The sequence below is a fragment of the Biomphalaria glabrata genome, chromosome 14, assembly GCF_947242115.1.
Source record: "Biomphalaria glabrata chromosome 14, xgBioGlab47.1, whole genome shotgun sequence".
Classification (NCBI taxonomy): domain Eukaryota; kingdom Metazoa; phylum Mollusca; class Gastropoda; family Planorbidae; genus Biomphalaria; species Biomphalaria glabrata.
This window is the reverse complement of record NC_074724.1, coordinates 24,372,362-24,392,712: the sequence shown is the minus strand read 5'-3', so window position 1 is coordinate 24,392,712 and position 20,351 is coordinate 24,372,362. Positions and strand designations below refer to the sequence as shown.

General features: G+C 37.1%; 1 protein-coding gene across 2 annotated transcripts; it reads right to left on the bottom strand.

Annotated features, from left to right (window-relative positions):
* Positions 1 to 187: 187 nt before the first annotated feature.
* On the bottom strand, positions 188 to 19,781 carry LOC106053377 (uncharacterized). Of its 2 annotated transcripts, none has more exons than XM_013208925.2 (11): positions 19,699 to 19,781; positions 16,741 to 17,027; positions 15,367 to 15,551; positions 14,721 to 14,829; positions 13,721 to 13,795; positions 12,348 to 12,455; positions 11,135 to 11,227; positions 7,882 to 8,001; positions 6,380 to 6,466; positions 4,542 to 4,822; positions 188 to 1,740 (listed from the first exon to the last, which is right to left on the bottom strand). In XM_013208925.2, the coding sequence occupies exons 2-10, from the start codon at positions 16,855 to 16,857 to the stop codon at positions 4,547 to 4,549; spliced, it is 1,170 nt and encodes a 389-aa protein (XP_013064379.1). In that variant the 5' UTR covers positions 16,858 to 17,027; positions 19,699 to 19,781; the 3' UTR covers positions 188 to 1,740; positions 4,542 to 4,546. The 2 variants fall into 2 exon arrangements, with proteins under 2 accessions (XP_013064379.1, XP_055867600.1); XM_056011625.1 differs by lacking the exon at positions 19,699 to 19,781 and adding an exon at positions 19,550 to 19,677.
* Positions 19,782 to 20,351: the final 570 nt, after the last annotated feature.

The window sequence follows — 20,351 nt, the reverse complement described above, 5'->3', positions numbered from 1 at the left end:
ATATATTAAGTCATCTGTATAGTTTGAATTCTTCAAAATACTGAAAAGACTATTACGGTCAATTAACAAATAAAAACAACAAAAAAAACAACAACAACAACAACAACAACAAACAAACAAACAAGAAAACTTGAATCATGAGAAAATGAGACCAGAATTTCATATCATTTTTTAAATATCTTTTTTTTTAATCGTTACTGTCACGAAGCCTACAGATCACGAGCAGACGAGCCCACAATAGATTTATTTAGATTTAACCTACAGTTGAAGTTCTTAAAGATGGTAAGCTTTAACGTTAAAGTTCCTACGGATGATAAGCCCAGAGTTGAACTTCCTACATATGATAAGCATAGTTTTATATCTTTACAGATACGGCCGTTGTTGAGATACTGCTATTTTCGAAATTAATCCCCTACTGTCCATCTTTACCTGTCGTCAACGATAAGTTTGATTCAATTATAGTAACACTAATGCTGAAAACATTGTGCACATTGTCTTCACTAGCATTCGCCTACATCAAATCAAGACTAAAATTTTGATGCCGATTAGTGGCTCATTGTAAAATTCTAAATCCATCACATTTGATCTAAGCTGTATGATTTCCAATGCATGGTTCAAGCCTCTTCAGTTTTCTGATTCGTAAAGGTATCGTGTGGTCTGTGTATCGAGTGGTCTGTGTATCGTGTGGTCTGTGTATCGAGTGGTCTGTGTATCGTGTGGTCTGTGTATCGAGTGGTCTGTGTAACAATACCTCATTACGTCTCTATTTTCACTGTTTCATTGATTCTAAGTGACTCTAAAAAAAAGTTTAAAACAACAACTACTAATTTCTGGAAACTAATACCATAGAAGCACTTTGATTCTAGTTGTCGATAATTGATTTGACTTTGTTATGTCCCCCTTAGTTTGAGATGATACTTTTAGTTTTCAAATATCTCTAAGAAAATATATTGATAGCCATTCTTTATTTTTTTATTTATTTAAATTTCCATTTTGCAGATATGCATACATTTCCAAGCTTTAAAAACCACTTTTCTAAAGCCCTAACCTGGACACCGAATATACATTAGAATAAGAGATACGTTGACCAGGAACTAATATATCAAGGTAAATCATTAAAGAAGGTCTAAACACTGACCTGCGACGTCGCAACCTGCGGGCAATATAGACCAATAACTCATCGCTATGTCACAGGTAATCAGGGGCGTAGCTAGGAATTTTCCATCATTTGGAGGCCCTGGGGGCTTAACCTCTATGGGGGCCCGTGCATTTCGATGAAAAAAACCCCCCACTCATTTAGGCCCTCCTCAAGTGGGGGCCCGGGGGGATTTTCAAATTCTCCCCATCCCCTACCCCACCCTAGATACGTCACTGCAGGTAGAGACGTCTTAACTGCCTACAGGTTGCTACATCGCAGGTCAGTGTTCAGGCCTACTGTAACGCTGACATTCCGATATAGAAACTATGTTCTGCTCTATCAATCATGATCTGTCAATGTGGGTGACAAGACTGTGATATAGTGAAGGGCAGGGCCATGTGTTTTTATGAAAGTGTATACGTGTTAAAGGGAATTAAGTTTACAGGTTTGAGATTTAAGAACTACAAATACAAGTATATCAGAGACCAATATCAAAAATTGAGGCTGATAGAATTGGCAAATCAATATCTTTCGGTAGCTGTATCCCATAACTCTCTACGGAAACGTTCGTGAGGTGTAGATTCTGTACATCAGGAAGTTACCTGCAGAGGAGATAGATCAAAACAAATACTAAAATCTAGAATGAAATGATTTGTAGACATCAAATTAATATTGCATCGAAGTAGTTTGTAAGTTTGCTTAACCCTTAAAATGCGTGTGGTAGTTTAGCCTCAAAACACCAGAATTGTAATTCCATTTTGTATGCACTCATTGTAAAACAGCTCAGCACTTTAAGGGTAAAAAAACAAACCATCTCAACATTTCAAGTGTCTAAAACAAGCATTTCTCCTCTCCCACGTACCAACCTTCCCTATGACGTTGCACCCTTTTAGATGTCTTGGCCGAAGTGAGATGAGATGCAGACTCGTTAATCGGCTTTTGATGCAAGACTTGGGGCATTGAACGGGCGCCCATTAGCTAGGATCGAGACGTTGTCGCCCGTACAGTAGTTTCCCTGCTCGATGCCGCTGATGGGTCCACAAAAAAAATAACCCGGCGAATACCCGACACGGTTTGGAATTAGCAGCAGGATCTTTCTGAGTGAAGATATTGCGTAGAGACGCACATCAGACGACAAGCTGTGAACGCGAAACTAATGATGTCCTTTTTTTTTAACAGAGACTAGATAGCTTGGAAACAAGCATTAAGCGTAGAACCTTCACACCGTAAACATCTCATTAATGAGAAGAGAATACACTGTTCCCATTCTGTACTAGAGTTACATACACTGTTTAAGTGTGGTAATTACTTGCTTACATCCCTTCACCCCTATTCGACTATATGCCGCAAACAATAAACCTACATCAAATGAATACTGCGTCGAAGTTTGTAAGTTTGCTTAGAAGGTGTGCAGGTCTGTCCCCTGTCCTGCTCCATTCATTCTATCGTGTGCCAGATTTAACAAAACTTGTAACGTGTCTGCCTCTAGTTCCCGCCACCAGTTATTTCTAGGACGCCCTCTCTTTCTCTTGACTTATGGGTTCCACTTCAATGCCTGCCTTGTGATGCTAGATGGTGCTTTGTGCAAAGTGTCTCTAGGTTGGGACCCAGTCTTTGCTTGCATATTTTACTTTTCTCCAAGGTCACCTGCTATGAAGTGTCTCTTTAACTCTCTCCCATCTATTTTGTACACTTTCTTCGTCTTCACTGATTTACTCAAGTCATCTGTGGTGGACTTTAACCTCCAGTCTTGGGAATGTTTTGTTAATGCATCAAAATACGTCCGCACATCTACAGATACACACATGCATCTTATGATATAATTCAACATACAAAACAGTGGCAAGACATTAAATAGCGTTACAAACTGTTCAAAGGGACATCGGATTCTGATTATTTGTTCTCAAGATTAAGACGTTAGAATTCTCTTTCTCCGAGGGGGACAACGAAGGCTAACAGGACCCTCGTACCTACTCGTGGCAGTTTTAATAGTCAGCCGGATCCTCTATCCAAGGCACACGTGAATGAATTGGCCTGATTCCAGAGGCTAAGTCACTAGAACACAATTGAAACATGAACCACAAGCCAAGAGGCGATAAATCAACCCACCAGTGTCTGTCTGTCTGTCTGTCAGTCAGTATTTATCTATCTATCTATCTATCTATCTATCTATCTATCTATCTATCTATCTATCTATCTATCTATCTATCTATCTATCTATCTATCTATCTATCTATCTATCTATCTATCTATCTATCTATCTATCTATCTATCCATCTATCTATCTATCTATCTATCTATCTATCTATCTATCTATCTATCTATCTATCTATCTATCTATCTATCTATTGATCCATCGATCCCTATCTCTTTAAGGAACTAATCATGACTTCCGTTATAATCAGGGAACTTGTTAAAACTGTTCACAGCATTCCCATTTCCGCATTAGCAGTGACACAAGAATATATTATTGTTCAAATAGGCTATCCATATTATAGAGAGAAAACTGAAATAATAAAACGAGAAAAAAGCTCAAATAACAAGGTTACAAAGACAGTTTGTGTGGAAACACAAACTCAAAATCGGCCCCCGAAGTGGTCTACCCAGGCAGGTAAAAAGGCAGGTTTCAATATTTTCAGAAAGGACATCAGAATGAAATTCTATCAAAGACAAATGACAGAGAAAAATGGAGAAAGAAGGTTTACAGATCTTGTGTGGTGCCCCAGCGGTCCAAAGGATAGGTGAAAGTGAATGTGAAGTTAGATGTGAACCTGGCCTAACTGATGTCTTATACTGAATATCTAATTGATCTAATTGTTTTGTAAAGAGTCAATCTCTTATTCAAAACCCAGTGTTGTTATGAAAGACAAATTCACGCGGCAATATGAAAATCTACTTATTAATTGTTCGTTTAAATTATGTCCAACTTATATGCATACTAAATAGATTTTTTCTTTAAAAAAATTGTTAACATTTTTTAGTGTAAATGTAGTAGTATGACAGAACTTACTTAACTTTGCAATACAAATGTAAACATTTTTTTTGACAAAAAATCTAAAACCGTTTGCATACATGTGTTAAAATATGGTGGGTAGTCGTCTTCCCTAGTAAAGAGCCTCCCGTATTTCTTACTATTAATAGTGAATAGTTTTAAAAGTGGTGTATTTTTATAAAAAAATCTGCTTGCTTAGATAATTTTTAAAATTAGATGGTTCGGAAAAGAAAAAGTAGCCGTTGCATCAGAACTTTGAATGATCTAAAATATCATGAAGTACGGTTTTCATTTTCTCTTCTAGTTTCTGAGATCTAAACGGGACGGACGGACGGACAGACGGACAAACAGGCCACACAAAACTAATAGCGTCTTTTCCCCTTTTGGAGGCCGCTAAAAATGGATACTGACTTTAACTACCAGATCTCCGTAGACCGGATTCTCTTCGGGTCCGCTTGGGGATAGTCACTGACGACACTGTAAGGCCTGAAGGTTTTCTTTAAGATGACCTTGATTGGCGCGTCTTCAACTATGTATACCGGGGCTCTCGGTGTTGGTGCGTAAAGGGGCGACATGGACACTTCAATCGCAGCGTCCCTTTTGTCCACCGTCGGGACAGATGCGAAGATGATCTTTTGAGGTGGTGGGCCAGTTGTCAGCATGGAAAGAATGGTCAGACCTACTTGACCAGCCTGCAAAATGTGATCCGGATAGAGATCTCATCAGGTAAACAAAGTAGCTCATTTAAAAACAAAACAAAATTGATATTCAGACAAACGCTCCTGTCCAAAGAAAGCTCTCACATAGGTTAAAATGAATTTTAATTGTTGAAGTGTTTTAATACCCGCTTCAGCGACACATACGCTCTTATGGCCGTGCGGCTTTCATTCCCTTACCTTTGGTACGCCACTGTGCCAGATACAGAACTGCCCCCAAAAAATGGTTAAAGAACGTTTATGCCGTATTCCTATAATTTGGCCGGGAAGGGGGGGGGTAGTTACTGGAAAACATGAGCCAAAAGTACATGTGGAGGAGTGTTCTTTCCATTTGAGGAAGTGATACTTGAATTCATGGGCCTAAACTATATGTGGAGCAATTATATATCGATTCTTTCCATTTGAGGAAGTGATACTTGAATTCATGGGCCCAAAGTACATGTGGAGGAGTGTTCTTTCCATTTGAGGAAGTGATACTTGAATTCATGGGCCTAAACTATATGTGGAGCAATTATATATCGATTCTTTCCATTTGAGGAAGTGATACTTGAATTCAGCGGCCAAGAGTATCTGTTTGGGAGCACTATAAACTAAGCTTATATTAGGTCAAACTATTTCTAAGCATCAAGGGTTGCTCGAAGCTCGCGAAGAAAGAGAGGCAGACCAAAGAAGCGATGGGAAGACAGCATCATGGGATGGACTTGAACGAGACTAAGGAAGGGAAAGTAAAGAAGTAAATATACACAACAATACTTCAAACAACAAAAACAAAGCTTATATCAAGCGTACTTGTATCAATTAGTTTGGATCAGTCATGTCATTAAATTTGTTATCCAGACTAACACACAAAAAAAGCATGTATAAAAAAAAAAAAGAAAAAAAAAAGGAGGAACGACCTGAATTCGAACTCTTGGTTTATGTCATCTCAAGCCAACACTATAACCACTCTGCTAGTAGAAAGCTTCTGAACAAGGTAGATTGTATAATTATATATTGTTTCTATGGTCTTCTGTTTTTCATGTTGTGGTCACTAAGACTCAGATGACGACCTATAAAAGGGACTAATTCAGTTTATACTACAACTTATTTTCGATGTTTAATTACTAGATCTAGATATAAATTATATGTTACATAGGTTAGGCTTGAAAAAAACACTTTACTTCTTATAATTACCTTACAAAACAACGCCTTGTTTCATCTTTTTAAAAGCGTTTTTCACGACTTTTTGTGTAGTTTTAAAAGATTTCCATAGATATAATATATATAGGTCTGTGGCATAGACAAATTCCTAAATGGGATGTTCTCGACTTAGCGCACTGAGAAAGCTAAAAACACGAAATGGCGCTGAACAAACGCAATAGGTAAAACTATTTCTAATCTCACAGATTAAGTATTGTTAGTCTTGAGTGGTCCAAACTGATTGATAAATTAAACTTATTATGACATAGATATGTAAATCGAAACAAATCCACATTCAGATGTGTATCTTACATCATGAAAGAACACAGTGAAGGTATTAAGAATCAGGCCTACCGATATCAGTATCATAAGTATGAAGGCAGTGCTGAGCCAACCTCTATGTCGAGCTTGAATATGTCTGAAAACTTCGTCGTAACAGCCCTGAGAAAACAATCAAACAAGATAGCCTTTCAATTAGACGCTTTTTCTATTAGACGGTGTTTCTATTAGACGACATTTTTTATTAGGTGGCTTTTCTATTTGACGGCATTCTTTAATCGATCGATTCAATGGTCGAGAAATAGATCCAGGTACCCAGAAAAAAAAAGCATTGTTTATGTAGGCTGAGAAAACCAATTATTTTTTGTTAATTAGAACCCTCCGCCCCCTTCGCCCCCCCCCACCCGAATAACTTATGCCTAAACAAAATAAAAAAACAAGCAATAGAGAAAAAGATTATTTTTTAAAAACAAAGCTTATCTAAGGGAAAGAACCTCTTATTACAGCAATTTATCTGAAACTGACAGTGTTTAGCTCCCTTACTGCTATTTAAAACAAAATTAATTAATTAGTACCAATTAGTTAATTAATTGGTAAATTGATTGATTCTTGTATTGTCATCGATTATGAATAATTATGCAAAATTTCAACATGGAAGAAAATAAATGTGTCAAAACGTAATAAGAGGATTAAATCCACACATATATATATATCCACATCTCTCATTAAGCAGTATTTATTACCCTTACTTCAATATCAAACAAAATAATTAATCAACAATAATTAATTAACCGGTTAATTTTTTGATTGATTCATGTCTTGTCAGGTTTAATGAATAATAGTGAAAAGTTTTAACTTGATCCGAGAATGGGAAATCGGAGAAAAAAAATTTTCAAAATTTTTTACCAGACAGACAGATAAACAGACAGACAGAGTGAGTTGATATTAGCTTTGTAATTAAAAAGGGTGTTTGGTTGTCTAATTATGCCAAATCATGCGCTTTGAGTTTACTTCTCTAAATCCATCGACACTAGGTAACTTTAGGAAATAGTTTGTACAAAGCTTCTATTAACTCTGTCTGTCTGTCAAAAGGCTGTACACGTGATTTCTCCAACACTCAGCCAACACGTTAAAGAGGCACACATATTTATTGGTATAGGCAAGACATGAATCAGTGAATTATTGGTAAAATAATACTTTTGTTTGACACCAACATGGGGAATTAATCTTTCAGTATTGACAGATGTGGCTAAAGATAGGCATGTAGGGTTTGGTCCCTTAGATAATTTTGCCAATTATTTCTCCCACACCCATTCTCGTATTGAAGTTAAAATGTTATTTATTGTACCTAACAAAACAATAAATCAATTAAAAAATCAAGCAATTAGTCCATTAATTGTTTTATTTGATATAGAATAAGGGAAATAACTCCTACTCTGCCAATATAGTTGTAACAACGGGTTCTCTTCCCTTAGATAACCTTCTTCTTACTAATAGTGAACATGTTAATTATATACTAGGTTTATTCCTCTAATTAGAAGTATGTAGTAAAACAAAATGTTTCAGAAATCACTGACCTTCAGATTTACATTCTTGGCATCATCCAAACCTTTCTGCGCACAACTGAGCAGCTGTCTGAAAATCTTTCGCTCGCTCTCTCCTTGGAAGACAGAACTCTTGCAGCACGCAGTTGGTAGCTGAGGGAGACGGACAGCTGTTAGTCGTGAAGGCGCGAGCTCGATCTGGGTAAAACGATCTCTCTTTTTCTCTTTCCACCCCCCCCCTTTTTTTTTAGAACTTAAATCTTAAATTGAGTACAAATTCCAATTTAAATAGGAATACTCTAAATTTATGGATGTGACGAAATCAATTAAAAATTCTCATCATTTCATCCATCTGTGCATGTTGTCTCGTCTGAGATGGCATTATTTGACAACAAAGCTCTAGCATTTACCACAAACTTAATATAAAAAAAAAACAAAGGGAGTGGGTTCAAGAAGCGCCTCGGAAAAGCTGCTCCTATTTAAGCGCCTCGGAAAAGCTGCTCCTATTTAAGCGCCTCGGAAAAGCTGCTTCTACTTTTATTAGACTCAACTGAACGAGCTCTGGAAAAAAAAAATTCATGATTATAATGGCGGCGAACAGCGCATGCGTAATGAGCGCTTGAGATACGGACACCATGGAGATATAGAACGAAACCTCAAAACTCCATTTGCTCTGCCTCGGCCGTGCTCTAAAAAATCACATGGCAAGACAAGCAGAGCCATAGTGAAAAATTGACAAGTACGGGTCTCCTTAGTATAGTCATCACAGTCAGAGTTCGTTCACATTGTCTTGTTTATTATCCTCTTCTTATAGATTACGGTCGCTACTTTAAAAGACGTTACTTTAAAACAGTGATGCCCAAAATGCGGCCCGCGGGCCAGATCCGGCCCACGACGTGGTTCTATCCGGCCCGCCGAAACGTCGGCACAAAGTGTAGAAAATCCCTTCTCCCTTTCCAAAAACAAAAAAGGTCGAAAAAATTATCTTATGAACATTAGGGTCCTGACGTTATCTCTGATTGATTGGTACCATGACATTTAACAATGGTAATTTTATGCAATGGAAAGAAAATGCAAGTGAACTCTGTAGAATCTACCAGGAAAAGTTGAACGGAGCTTTTACTTTTAGTGGAACATGATCATAAGGCAACATATTTGATTTGTACAGAAAGTAGCTTAAAAAACAACAACAACATATAAACAGCATTATAAAACAGATATGAAGGCATTCTTGGTTTGAGCCGCGAATAGAAAAAATGTTAAGTTACACTTAGAGATGGAAGGATTTATGGGAAAATTTAACAAAAAGAGACCCCAAAAAAAAAAAAAAAGGCGTCAGCTAGCTAGCTGTTGCTGACATTTTAAGTATTAAGCTATTTTCCGACGCGTAAAAAAAGATAACTTGTAGATATCCCATTAATTAATGTAAGTGCTAGATCCTCTATTTTCTAATCAAATTGTTACAGGTCGATTTCATTTCGTTTTTGTACCATTGCGGTCATGTGGCCCGCGACACGAGTGTCGGAAATTAAAAAGGCCCGCAGGTCGGATTAGGTTGGGCATCACTGCTTTAAAAGATAATTACATCCTACTAATTTCATGTGTCTATCTAGTCATGCATGTTAATCAGTGACTTTAACTCTGATAAGTCGCTGGTTTTCCTGGCTGATTCAGGCAACCCATTCCATTCTCTGACGGCACTAGAGAAAAAGGAACGCTTGTAAGAATTCGTCCTAGCATATGGAATAAGAAATGTGAAGAATGAATGAATACTAAAGTGGTTTAGGATAATTAATTTGATATTTTCATACATGGAGATACGTCCATAAATAGCTAACGTTTTTGGTGAATCTGGACGTATTGATAAGCAAAGTCTTTTTAATAATGATTGGTGCGCACATTTCAACATTAAAGAATCACATTTCAAAGCTAGTTTCTCTTGTATCACAAAGTAATCACTGTAATTTGTTTGTTTTACAGGTTTCGGATGTGCCTTGAAGATAAACTACTTCCTAGTCCAACCCTCCCACAGGAAGACGGGGGATGGGAGAACCAGGGACCATTGATACGTCCGAACGACAGTTCAGCGAAGAAACCGCAAGACCAGGCAGCTATTTAGTTGGCAACAGTGGTCAATAGGGCGTCCATGCGATTGTTTCTATTCTCAATTAAATTCGACACTCCATCAATCTATCCCCCGATTCGTTGTCTTAAAGAGCGTGCCAGATCTGGACTCGTGTTCAAATATGGAAAGTAACTTGTAGCAAGAAAGTGTTTAGTTCTCTGAGTTTGATTTTATAAAGCTTATAGCAACTCCGCCTCCTCGGGTCTAGTTGAAACTTTGTACAATTATTCATTGTCGTTGGCAACACATGAATCAATAAAAGAAAATAACCAATCAGTTGATCAATTGGTGTTAATTAATTAATTATAGGTGTCATGTAGCATAAAGCAGTCGTTAAACTAAGTTTATTTTTAGATTTCTGCAGCGCCTGCAGCGGAAGCTCATGGTTATATTGTTGTCTAGTTTCACGGAACAGAGGCGTGCACGCCCATTATTAATGCATTCATTGGTTGAATATTTGCATCACGGCGGCAAGTTAATTCCATACCATAAAAAGAGAGAGGTTGATTGTTTTCCAAATATAGAGAGGGGTATCTTATCTTATAGATTACAGACGTCACTTCAAACAAAGAAGATAATTACGTCCTAAATATTGTATGTGTCAATCTAGTCATGCGTGTTAATCAATGACTTGACTCATAAGGGTAGAGGGTCAAACGTATTTCAAGGACGGGAACATTCAGTGAGGAGCTGGAACGGTGAAAGTAAAAACTTGTTTCATTTCATTGTATTGTACAGAGTGTATTTTATTAAATTGATTTCTAGTTCCAGAAATAAAGCTTTTGTATTTTGTAAAATGATCTTAGTTGTTTTGAATTCATAGTTAACATTTGAATCTCTGGCATTACGATATTATTTTAAGTGCTCATTAATAGTTTAACAGTACAAATCTATAATAAATTACATAATCAGAAACGCATGGTCTGATCAACATAATGTCATCGTAACATCAAAAATTCATCACATCCTAGCACTCAAAAATAAATATTACAATAGTAATAATAATAAGAAGAAATAATTCTTGCAGTGTTCAAGTGAAATAACAGTTATTGAGCGGTTCTTTCCATTTTATAAACTTTTGCAGACACATTTAGTTTGAAAACTACATACACCTTGAATAAAAGGGTTAATGACGCACACATTTTGATGACGTCAACTTACCATGAACTGATATTTCTCCGGGTAACTATATGTGTTGTCAATAAAGGTTAAATTTTTGAAATCACCTGCGCCTCTGATACCGCAACACTGTTTCTGTTGGGACACAAGATATATATGAGTTATACGAAGTCGTCTGCCGCTTATTATATCAGGACCTTTCCACATTATTTCGACTAAATGAAAAAAAAAGGGGAAAGAAAAAAAAAAGAAATGCCAAATCCTCTGACCCCCCCCCCCCGGGAAACAGTCACGCTAAACAAATCACGTTTCTCTGTCCATTGGGCAGTCGTGCTCTCTGAGCAGCTCATTGACCTTGGTCTCCACCCAGAGGCTGTGAATCCAAGTAGTTGTCAGCATGCGACAACGACCACACCCCTTTTTCTTGTGTATGTAGCAGACTGTCTATGATTGTCGAAAGTTTATATATTGACGGCATCTATTATCGCAGATTACTTAACAGCCGACTTTTGGTATCCGAGTTCCATGTGCCTGATGTTTTCACTAGTGAAACCTAGAAAGAGCCGTGTCGGGTAAAGATCTAGGTTGACTATATTCTACTCTGAAGATCAACTACATCCCGATGTGACCACATTAGGACTAACAAGTATCAAAACACTCCCATCTTCAAACATCGCATTATTTTAAATTCGATATCATTAAATCTTATTCAAAATTTCCAATATTTAAAATATCCCGCCAAAATTTATTTTAAGTATTTTTTTTTTAAAATATTATGCACATCACTAGTCTACCATGAACATTAAAAAGTTAAAAAAGTAAAATTCCCCTTTCAGACCTTGCGATCTAAAGGGCAGATGATGTAAAGGTCATCTGTTTCTGTGGCCTACGGTTAACGAGGGTGTCATGTGGCCAGTACAACGACCAACCGCCTTTACTTTTCCCCAACTAATGTCAGGTACCCATCAGAGCTGGGTGGACTCAGAGGAGCCCAAGGATCTCGAAATTAAAATTCCCAGTCTTCCCCAAGATTCTAACCCGAGACCTCGGTTCGGAAGACACGCGCTATACCGCTCAGTCTCCGCGTCTCCTACAATGAACATCACAATACGCCGGTAAACATGTCGACAGATTGATGGAGAGATTCTCAGCTGCTAGCTGCCCTTTAGTCGTATATTAAAAGTGATTGGAGTCATGGTACGGTACGAAGTTTGTTCAGGAATCAACTACCCACAATTGAATGGTATCAACTCACCAACACCATAATAGAGTTCATCATGGCTGTGAAAGTGTTGTTGCCAGATTCTATTGTATAAGAGCTTTGGATTTTGCTGGTCAATTGATTTTTAGCGATCTCATGAAACTGCATGAAAAGATAAAAAATATTTTTTTTCGAAGGGAAAAAATATCCCCCTTAGATAACCTTCTTCTTACTTATAGTGAACATGTTAATTATATACTAGGTTTATTCCTCTAATTAGAAGTATGTATACATTTTGTAGTTCTGTATCAAGTCTATACATTTTGTAGTTCTGTATCAAGTCTATACATTTTGAAGTTCTGTATCAAGTCTATACATTTTGTAGTTCTGTATCAAGTCTATACATTTTGAAGTTCTGTATCAAGTCTATACATTTTGTAGTTCTGTATCAAGTCTATACATTTTGAAGTTCTGTTTCAAAATTGAATTAACGCCGTTATGCTGTGCGTCTCAATGTAAAATAATCTTCCAGTATGTCGTGAAGAAGCTACAAAAAGCCTGCAAAGTTTTGGAGCCTTATGAGTATGAGGGGCCCTGTGTCTCCCAATGGTGGAAGCTGCCCAGGCTTGAAAAAAAAATACAGCTTAGTGCGGGGCATTGTCCCGTTGATTCGTACACTGCAAGGTTCAGGCCAAACTTCGAATTACAGTGTGCATTCTGCGGGGATGAAGACGACCTTATGTATCATACCACTTTTGACTTGCTGAATTCCGTTTCGACAGGCCTGGTAAGCCAAACTCTCACACTTGTGACTAGCTTTCATTGTGTAGGATTTTTTATGTCCAAAACTTTAGGAAGAAGGACTCTAGACTTCACCCATGAAGTTAGATGATGATGAAGATGATAAATGGGTTTAATTAAGGATCTTCTGACAATTACTAAAGGAAACAACACTAAGTGTAATAAGATCAACGGGAACAGCATTTTAAAATATTTGAAGTATAAAATGTTTTAAACGTTTGGCAACTATAAACAATGACTAAAAAGTGGATAAGATTTTGTTGGATTGGTTGAGAATTGGATTGAATATACATGGTCCATCATCCACTCAAAGGATTTAAAATAAAAGAGTGAAAGTAAAGCTCCTCTTTCAGAACATACGGTCTATAGGATAGAAGATCTATAGGGCAGATGATGTTAAGGTCATCTGTTTCTGTGATCAAAAGATAGCAAAGGTGTCAGGTGGCCAGCAGAATGTTAATTTGTGCCATGTAATCTGACTTATTAGAGCTGGGTGAACTCAGATGCTCCCGAAATTAAAAATCCCAGTCTTCACTGGATTTGAACCTAGGACCATCCTGTTCGAAAGCCAAGTGCTATACCACTCTGCCACATTTCCTCCGGATGCCAAATTTTGTTGAACTTACCCCGAAGAATGGATTGTAAATAATTTGAACGATGTAGACCAGGAGAGCAATGGTGACGAAGATCAAGACGATATCCTGGAAGTGACGAAATAGAAAATGTCACACAATAATTATGTCATTAAAGATATATATATATATATATATTGTTATAATTCTGGTCAACGATACACGAGCGGTCAACCGTGACGAGTGGCTAAGGTCAACCGCGATGACGGGCTAAGTTTCAAGAAACAATTGAAGTGAACACTACTCATGCCAGTCACGTTGGAAACGGTCATGTGATCAACTAGAAAAGACGATTGACGTTCCGTTGGGTTCTAGAAGAGTCTTAGGGACCTTATATGCCAGCGAAGGTGTCAGAGTCAAGTCAATCCACGTTACCTCGCGACTTCACCAACAGGAGTCGAATTCGATTCGAAAGCAAAGTGCCATACCACTTAGCCACCGCGCCTCCTTAATAAATATAAAAGCATGCTCTATTTGTGAAGAAAGAGATATAATACTTGTATACATAACCCCATTGCCCTTGTTATCGAACTGTATTGTTAACAAAATGAACGTGAGGCAACTGATGGTAGAACAGTCTTGCACTGTCTTAAATCTGGCTCTGGGTAGTACTGACCATCTGATAGGTTTCAATTTATTCCAGGTGTTTAGTTCTTTGTTGAGAGCCAACAACGTGTATAAACACTGACGGAAGCGGAATTAACCAAATGTTGGCTTTAGCACAGACCAGGAGAGTAACTCGAGCTAATGTTGTTAGCTTCATATTCTTGAAGGGGGACACTAGCTAGAGCTAAAGTAAATTGATATTAACTGATATTAACCAAAAAGAACGTGTCGACGCAGTGTACTAGATGAAGCCGAGAGGACAGGAAAGAGCTGGGAAGTCATTAAAAAACTAGCAAGAGACCGTGGAAAGTGGCGTGTTTTTTTTTTAACTGAGGCCGTATGCTCCACGAGAACCGCAAAAGAAAGATGATGATGATGATGAACTTACACCAGCAAGAATTATCTTCAAATCCTTAAAGGCGGCGATGAAACAAAGCAGAGAGTAGATGATGGTCAATGATCCGTTAGAAATGACCACAGAACCTAAGACAAATAGCCTGAAAATGTCAATGAGAAAAGTGAAATTTGTTAATACAAACTCGTACAATTAGCATAACAAAACGAGCTGGAGATCTGGGTTGATGAAATAAGCCGAAAGTCTAATGTATAGAATACAAATAAATACTTTAAAAAACTAAGCTAAGGGGGAAGAAATCACTCCGTACTTACAACTATATCTCTCAAAATGGAGAAGTTATTTCCACTCTTTGATATAAAACAAAATAATTAATTTCCAAAATAATCAATTAACTTTATGGATCTTCAAAAACACCGGTGTATTATTAGGTACAATAAATAATTATTTACAGTTTCAACTTGATCCCATAATAGGGGTGGGTAAAATAACATGTAAAATTATCTAAGCTAACAAAACCATAAATATTAAGCAATTTCTCTGGATACTGAATAATTAATTTTCCTTGTCGGTATTAAAAAAAATTAACAGCTACTAATAGACTAATTGGTTACTTTTAGTTTTTTTGTTAGTGATTCATGTCTTGTCTTTGCCAATGAATCATTGTATTTCCCCTTACCAGTCTCCTATATCTGGCATAGTCTTCGCTTCAGTCATGAGTGGCGTCACATCCTGGCCAGCTGAATTCTTGGCAAACTTCTTCTCCGTCGAAATTTCCTTGGAGGATTCGATCAGACCGTTCAGCAAGGTGAAGCTGAAAAATCTTATTATGCAACCACTGATGACCATAAAAATTCCCCAAAACTGAAATCAGAAAAAAATACACATGACACAGGATTTGATGGGCTTTAAGACTGAGCCATGTTAAACAAAGGATTTGATGGGCTCCAAGACCGAGCCATGTTAAACAAAGGATTTGATGGGCTTTAAGACCGAGCCATGTTAAACAAAGGATTTGATGGGCTCCAAGACTGAGCCATGTTAAACAAAGGATTTGATGGGCTCCAAGACTGAGCCATGTTAAACAAAGGATTTGATGGGCTTTAAGACTGAGCCATGTTAAACAAAGGATTTGATGGGCTTTAAGACTGAGCCATGTTAAACAAAGGATTTGATGGGCTTTAAGACTGAGCCATGTTAAACAAAGGATTTGATGGGCTCCAAGACTGAGCCATGTTAAACAAAGGATTTGATGGGCTCCAAGACTGAGCCATGTTAAACAAAGGATTTGATGGGCTCCAAGACTGAGCCATGTTAAACAAAGGATTTGCATCAAGGGGAAATCTCTACTTCAGCATGATAGTTTTTAATACAAAGAGTATACTAATATTTGCACGTGCGAATAATTAAAAAAAAAGTTCATTATAAATAAGTAAGTAACCAAATGTTCAATTCGTATGTAATGTCTGTGGAAGTGGACTGTTTTAGAATAGCATGGAGATCTACTCAATTGGGCTTTAAGAAAATACTTTTAAAAAATACTTAAAAAAAAACAAACTCTCTAAGGAGAAGAACTCCGCACTACACTTATATCTCTCAATAATTTAGAATTTATTTCCCCTTATTCGATATCAAACTAAATACTTAATTACCAATAATTAATTTTCTAATTGGTTAATTTTTCAAATTTATTCATGTTTTGTTAGGTACATAAAAAAGTGTTTAAAGTTTCAACTTGATCCAAGAATGGGTTTCGGAAAAATAAAGTGTACAAGTGTAAGGGGACGAAACCATACATATTTAGTCATATCTGTAAATAGTGAAGAACTATTTTCCTTTCTGGCATTAAACAAAATAATTAATTACCAGTAATTAATTGACTAGTTTGTAACTTTTAAAAAATTGATTAATGTCTTGTTTATGCCAATGAATAATTGCACTAAGTTTCAACTTGATCCGAGAATGGATGTGGGATAAATAACGTGTACACATTTTTTACCAGACAAACAGACAGAGTGAGTTAATATAAGCTTTGTAAAGTCAAAGTTGTTACCATAGAAATGATCATTGTTATAAGAAGTATATTTATGGGTTCCAGCATATTGAATCTGCTCTGGGGAGCCTGGGTGCTCTTGTTGGTAGATGTAGGAACTTCGACTGATTTTCCCATGTTTCCAAAATTTCAATCTGATTCGTAGTGTGCGAACAGTGATGTTTTCAACTGACCAATGGATGACCTGAGGTGGACTACTGGCTTATCAATGGCTGACCAATGACTATAAAGGCGACTGCGGGAGCGAGCCTCTCTAGGAACATGGCGACACCGAGTTCTAACACAGACTGTAACAGAGAGACATCTCACAAAATTGACTGCAAGAAATATGAAACAAGAAAAATCTAAAATTTAATAAAAAATCGATAAAAAAAATATGAAACAAGAAAAATTTAAAATAAAAAAAAAATCAATAACAAAAAAAAAGCAAACTTATCTAAGGGAAAGAACTCCGGACTTACAACTACATCTTTCAGTAATAAAGATATTATATCTCTTATTCGAGATCAAACGAGATAATTATTGCAAATCATTAATTGACTTATTAGTTGATTTTTAAAATTGACTTATGTTTTGTTAGATACAATAAAATAAAGTTTCCACTTGATTGGAGAATAGATGTGGGAGAAATAGCAATTTAAATTATATAAGGGGACGAAACCCTAATGATTAATTACCCTTGATGGTATCAAACACAAATATATAATTACCAGTAATTAATTGACTAGTTGGTTAATTTTTTTAGTGATTTATGTCTTATTTATGCCAATGAATAATTTTGAGAAGTTTCAACTTGATCCGAGAATGGGTGTGGGAGAAATAAATGTATAAACTTTCTACCAGACACACAGAGTGAGTTGATATAAGCTTTGTAGAAAAACATTTTTTCACGCCGAATGATAATGTACATTATCTGTTTATTGAGCATTCTGCTTTATGGAAGTGAGAGCTGGTCATCATAAGTGGCTACCATTGTTCGCTTTTTATCGACACATGATTAGCATGTTCCTAAAAAACACATGTCTCTAACCAGATAGCCTTGAACATTGCCACCGTACACGGTGTCTATGCCAGACGAAAGAATTCCCAAGGGCATCATTTACACTGACCTTGCGGAGTTAACCAGACATTTTGCACGTTCAAGATTTACCAACAGAGATGTCTCTTAAGTCCGGCTATCAATGCAACAATGTTGGGGGGAATCGAAGGTATGAATTTCGCCAAGAGAAAAGGGGCGAAGGCGGCCTTAAAAAAGATAGGCAAGCTTCTCTGATAGCCCTAAAATACAGCCATACAGTTTCATCCAATTATTTTGCTGCCTCTAATGCAAATACATTTCCACCAGCAATACACCTGGACTTGTCTTTCCAGATAGAAACACAGATTGTACTCAACAACGCGTTATTGAATATTGGATTAGTAAAAAAAAAGTGTAATATATAGATTTGTATGCTGATCCAAATGGTCAAGTCACCTTCCAGGTTATACGGATTCTTATTCGTGGTTGAATGTCCGCGAGTTAGCCTGTTGAAAGTAAATGTATGTTGATGCGATGTGAAAACATGATAAAACCTTAAGTAAAACATGTCATAGAAATTAGCATTATCTATTCTACTGAAGTCCTTCGAAGAGCAGGTCTGCAAAGCATCCACACAATCCTGATACAGTCCCAGATGCGATGGGCAGGACAGGTCTGCAGAATGGAAGACCGCCGCATCTCTAACGACTCTTGTACGGCCAACTAATCGAAGGAAAGGTGGTCAAAGAAAACGCTTCAGTGACACCCTCAAAGATTCTCTGGAGGTGTTCAGCATAGACCCATCCACCTGGGAGACAGAGGCACATGACAGAGCATCATGGCGTCGCGCTGTGAAAACTGGCACACAGGTTGCTGAGGAAAGGAGAACAACGCTGGCAGAAGAAAAACGCCCGAGAAGAAAAGCAAAGCCAATGACACTAGCTCCAGCTGGAATAACCTGCCCAGTGTGCAGCCGAACATTCCGGGCTCACATAGGTCTCACCAGCCACACGAGGGGACACAAAACCCCAGTGCAAAGCCATCAGCCCCCTTGATGACAAAGTGGTCATTATCGAACCAAGATGGACGAACTATATATCTATTCTACATTGTGAATCGCAATGGATCGCAGGTTTTTTTTCTTATCTCTCTCTCCTGATACAACTGAAGTATGGTTCAGTGTTGGTATATTAATTCTAGATTCTAGATCTTTCATCTAGATCAATGACGCACAACCTTTTTGTCTGGGAGGAAAGGTAGGTTTCTTTATGCACCGAGGACACAAGTTTCAAGGGGTCGGATAGAACCCTTCAACGTGTCAGATTTGGACTGCTGGCCGTAGTTTGAGTTTCCCTGATCTAGATGATGCACGCGATTCATTTTGTCGGAGAACTTAGAGAACTTGTCCCGCAAGCCTCAAAACAGGGAAAACGCAAACAAGAAGGTCAGCACATGGCGGCACACAGCAGTTGGGAAGAATCCCGGAAGAGGCAGCAAACATCGCTTGTAGGCTGGTTACTATGGAGACAGTTTGTCGTCCAATGCACCAAATTGCATGGGAATATCAAAATCAAAAGTACAAGTAGATTAGATCGAAGTCTAAGATCTAGATGATATATCAGCTTATCGAATAAGTAATATCTATTTAATCTATCCAAACCATGATGATTATCTTACTAGATTGGATTTATCATTTAGAATCTATCCCATGATGATTATCTTACTAGATTGGATTTATCATTTAGAATCTATCTAGATTTAGACATCTATACACAAATATTATAATAAAACCTAATTCATATTGCATGTCAAATGATTAAATGATTCAGGACTCGTTCGCAACATTCTCCCGAGACCTCAGGAAGTTTACGTAAGTAAGGGAGATGAGAATACAATTTTAGACATATATATATTTATCTATGTCTATGAATACAGCTCACCGCCATTTCAAGACGGCGACCCGGATATAATTAATACGGAAGTTCATCAAAATAAGAACAAATGTCCCATCCATAGACATATATATCTATGTCTATGGTCTATGTTTATGCGTCCTATAGAAATTCAATAAAAAAATTACATTTTTAAAAACTGAATAATGAAAGAAACTAGATTAACTTCTTGTTTTGATTATGTATAGAACCAAATATCTACATTTTTATGACAAAACAAACAAAATACAAAAAAGTACTTTTTTATGTGTATCATTTAGTTTGGATTAGTCATGTGATTAAATTTGTAATAGATCTAGACTAACAATAATTAATCTGTGCGATTTCAAATATTTACCAATAATTGTTTTTTTTAAATTGATTATTGTGCTGTCAGGTCAAAGAAATAATTGAGGAAAATTTCAGCTTGATCCGAGATTGGGTGTGGGAGGAATAATGTGTACAAACTTTTTACCAGACAAACAGAGAGACAGACGGACAGAGTTGATTTAAGCTTAGTATAGTATTTAAGCAACGCCAAACTATTATTTATTCTTCATCAAAGGGAAAGCACTATTATTTGTCGTTATTTTGTCCCATGGCCCAGACACCTGGGAGCTTCTCTGGAATTAAAGCTCTAAGAAAACACTGTCCTGTGCTAT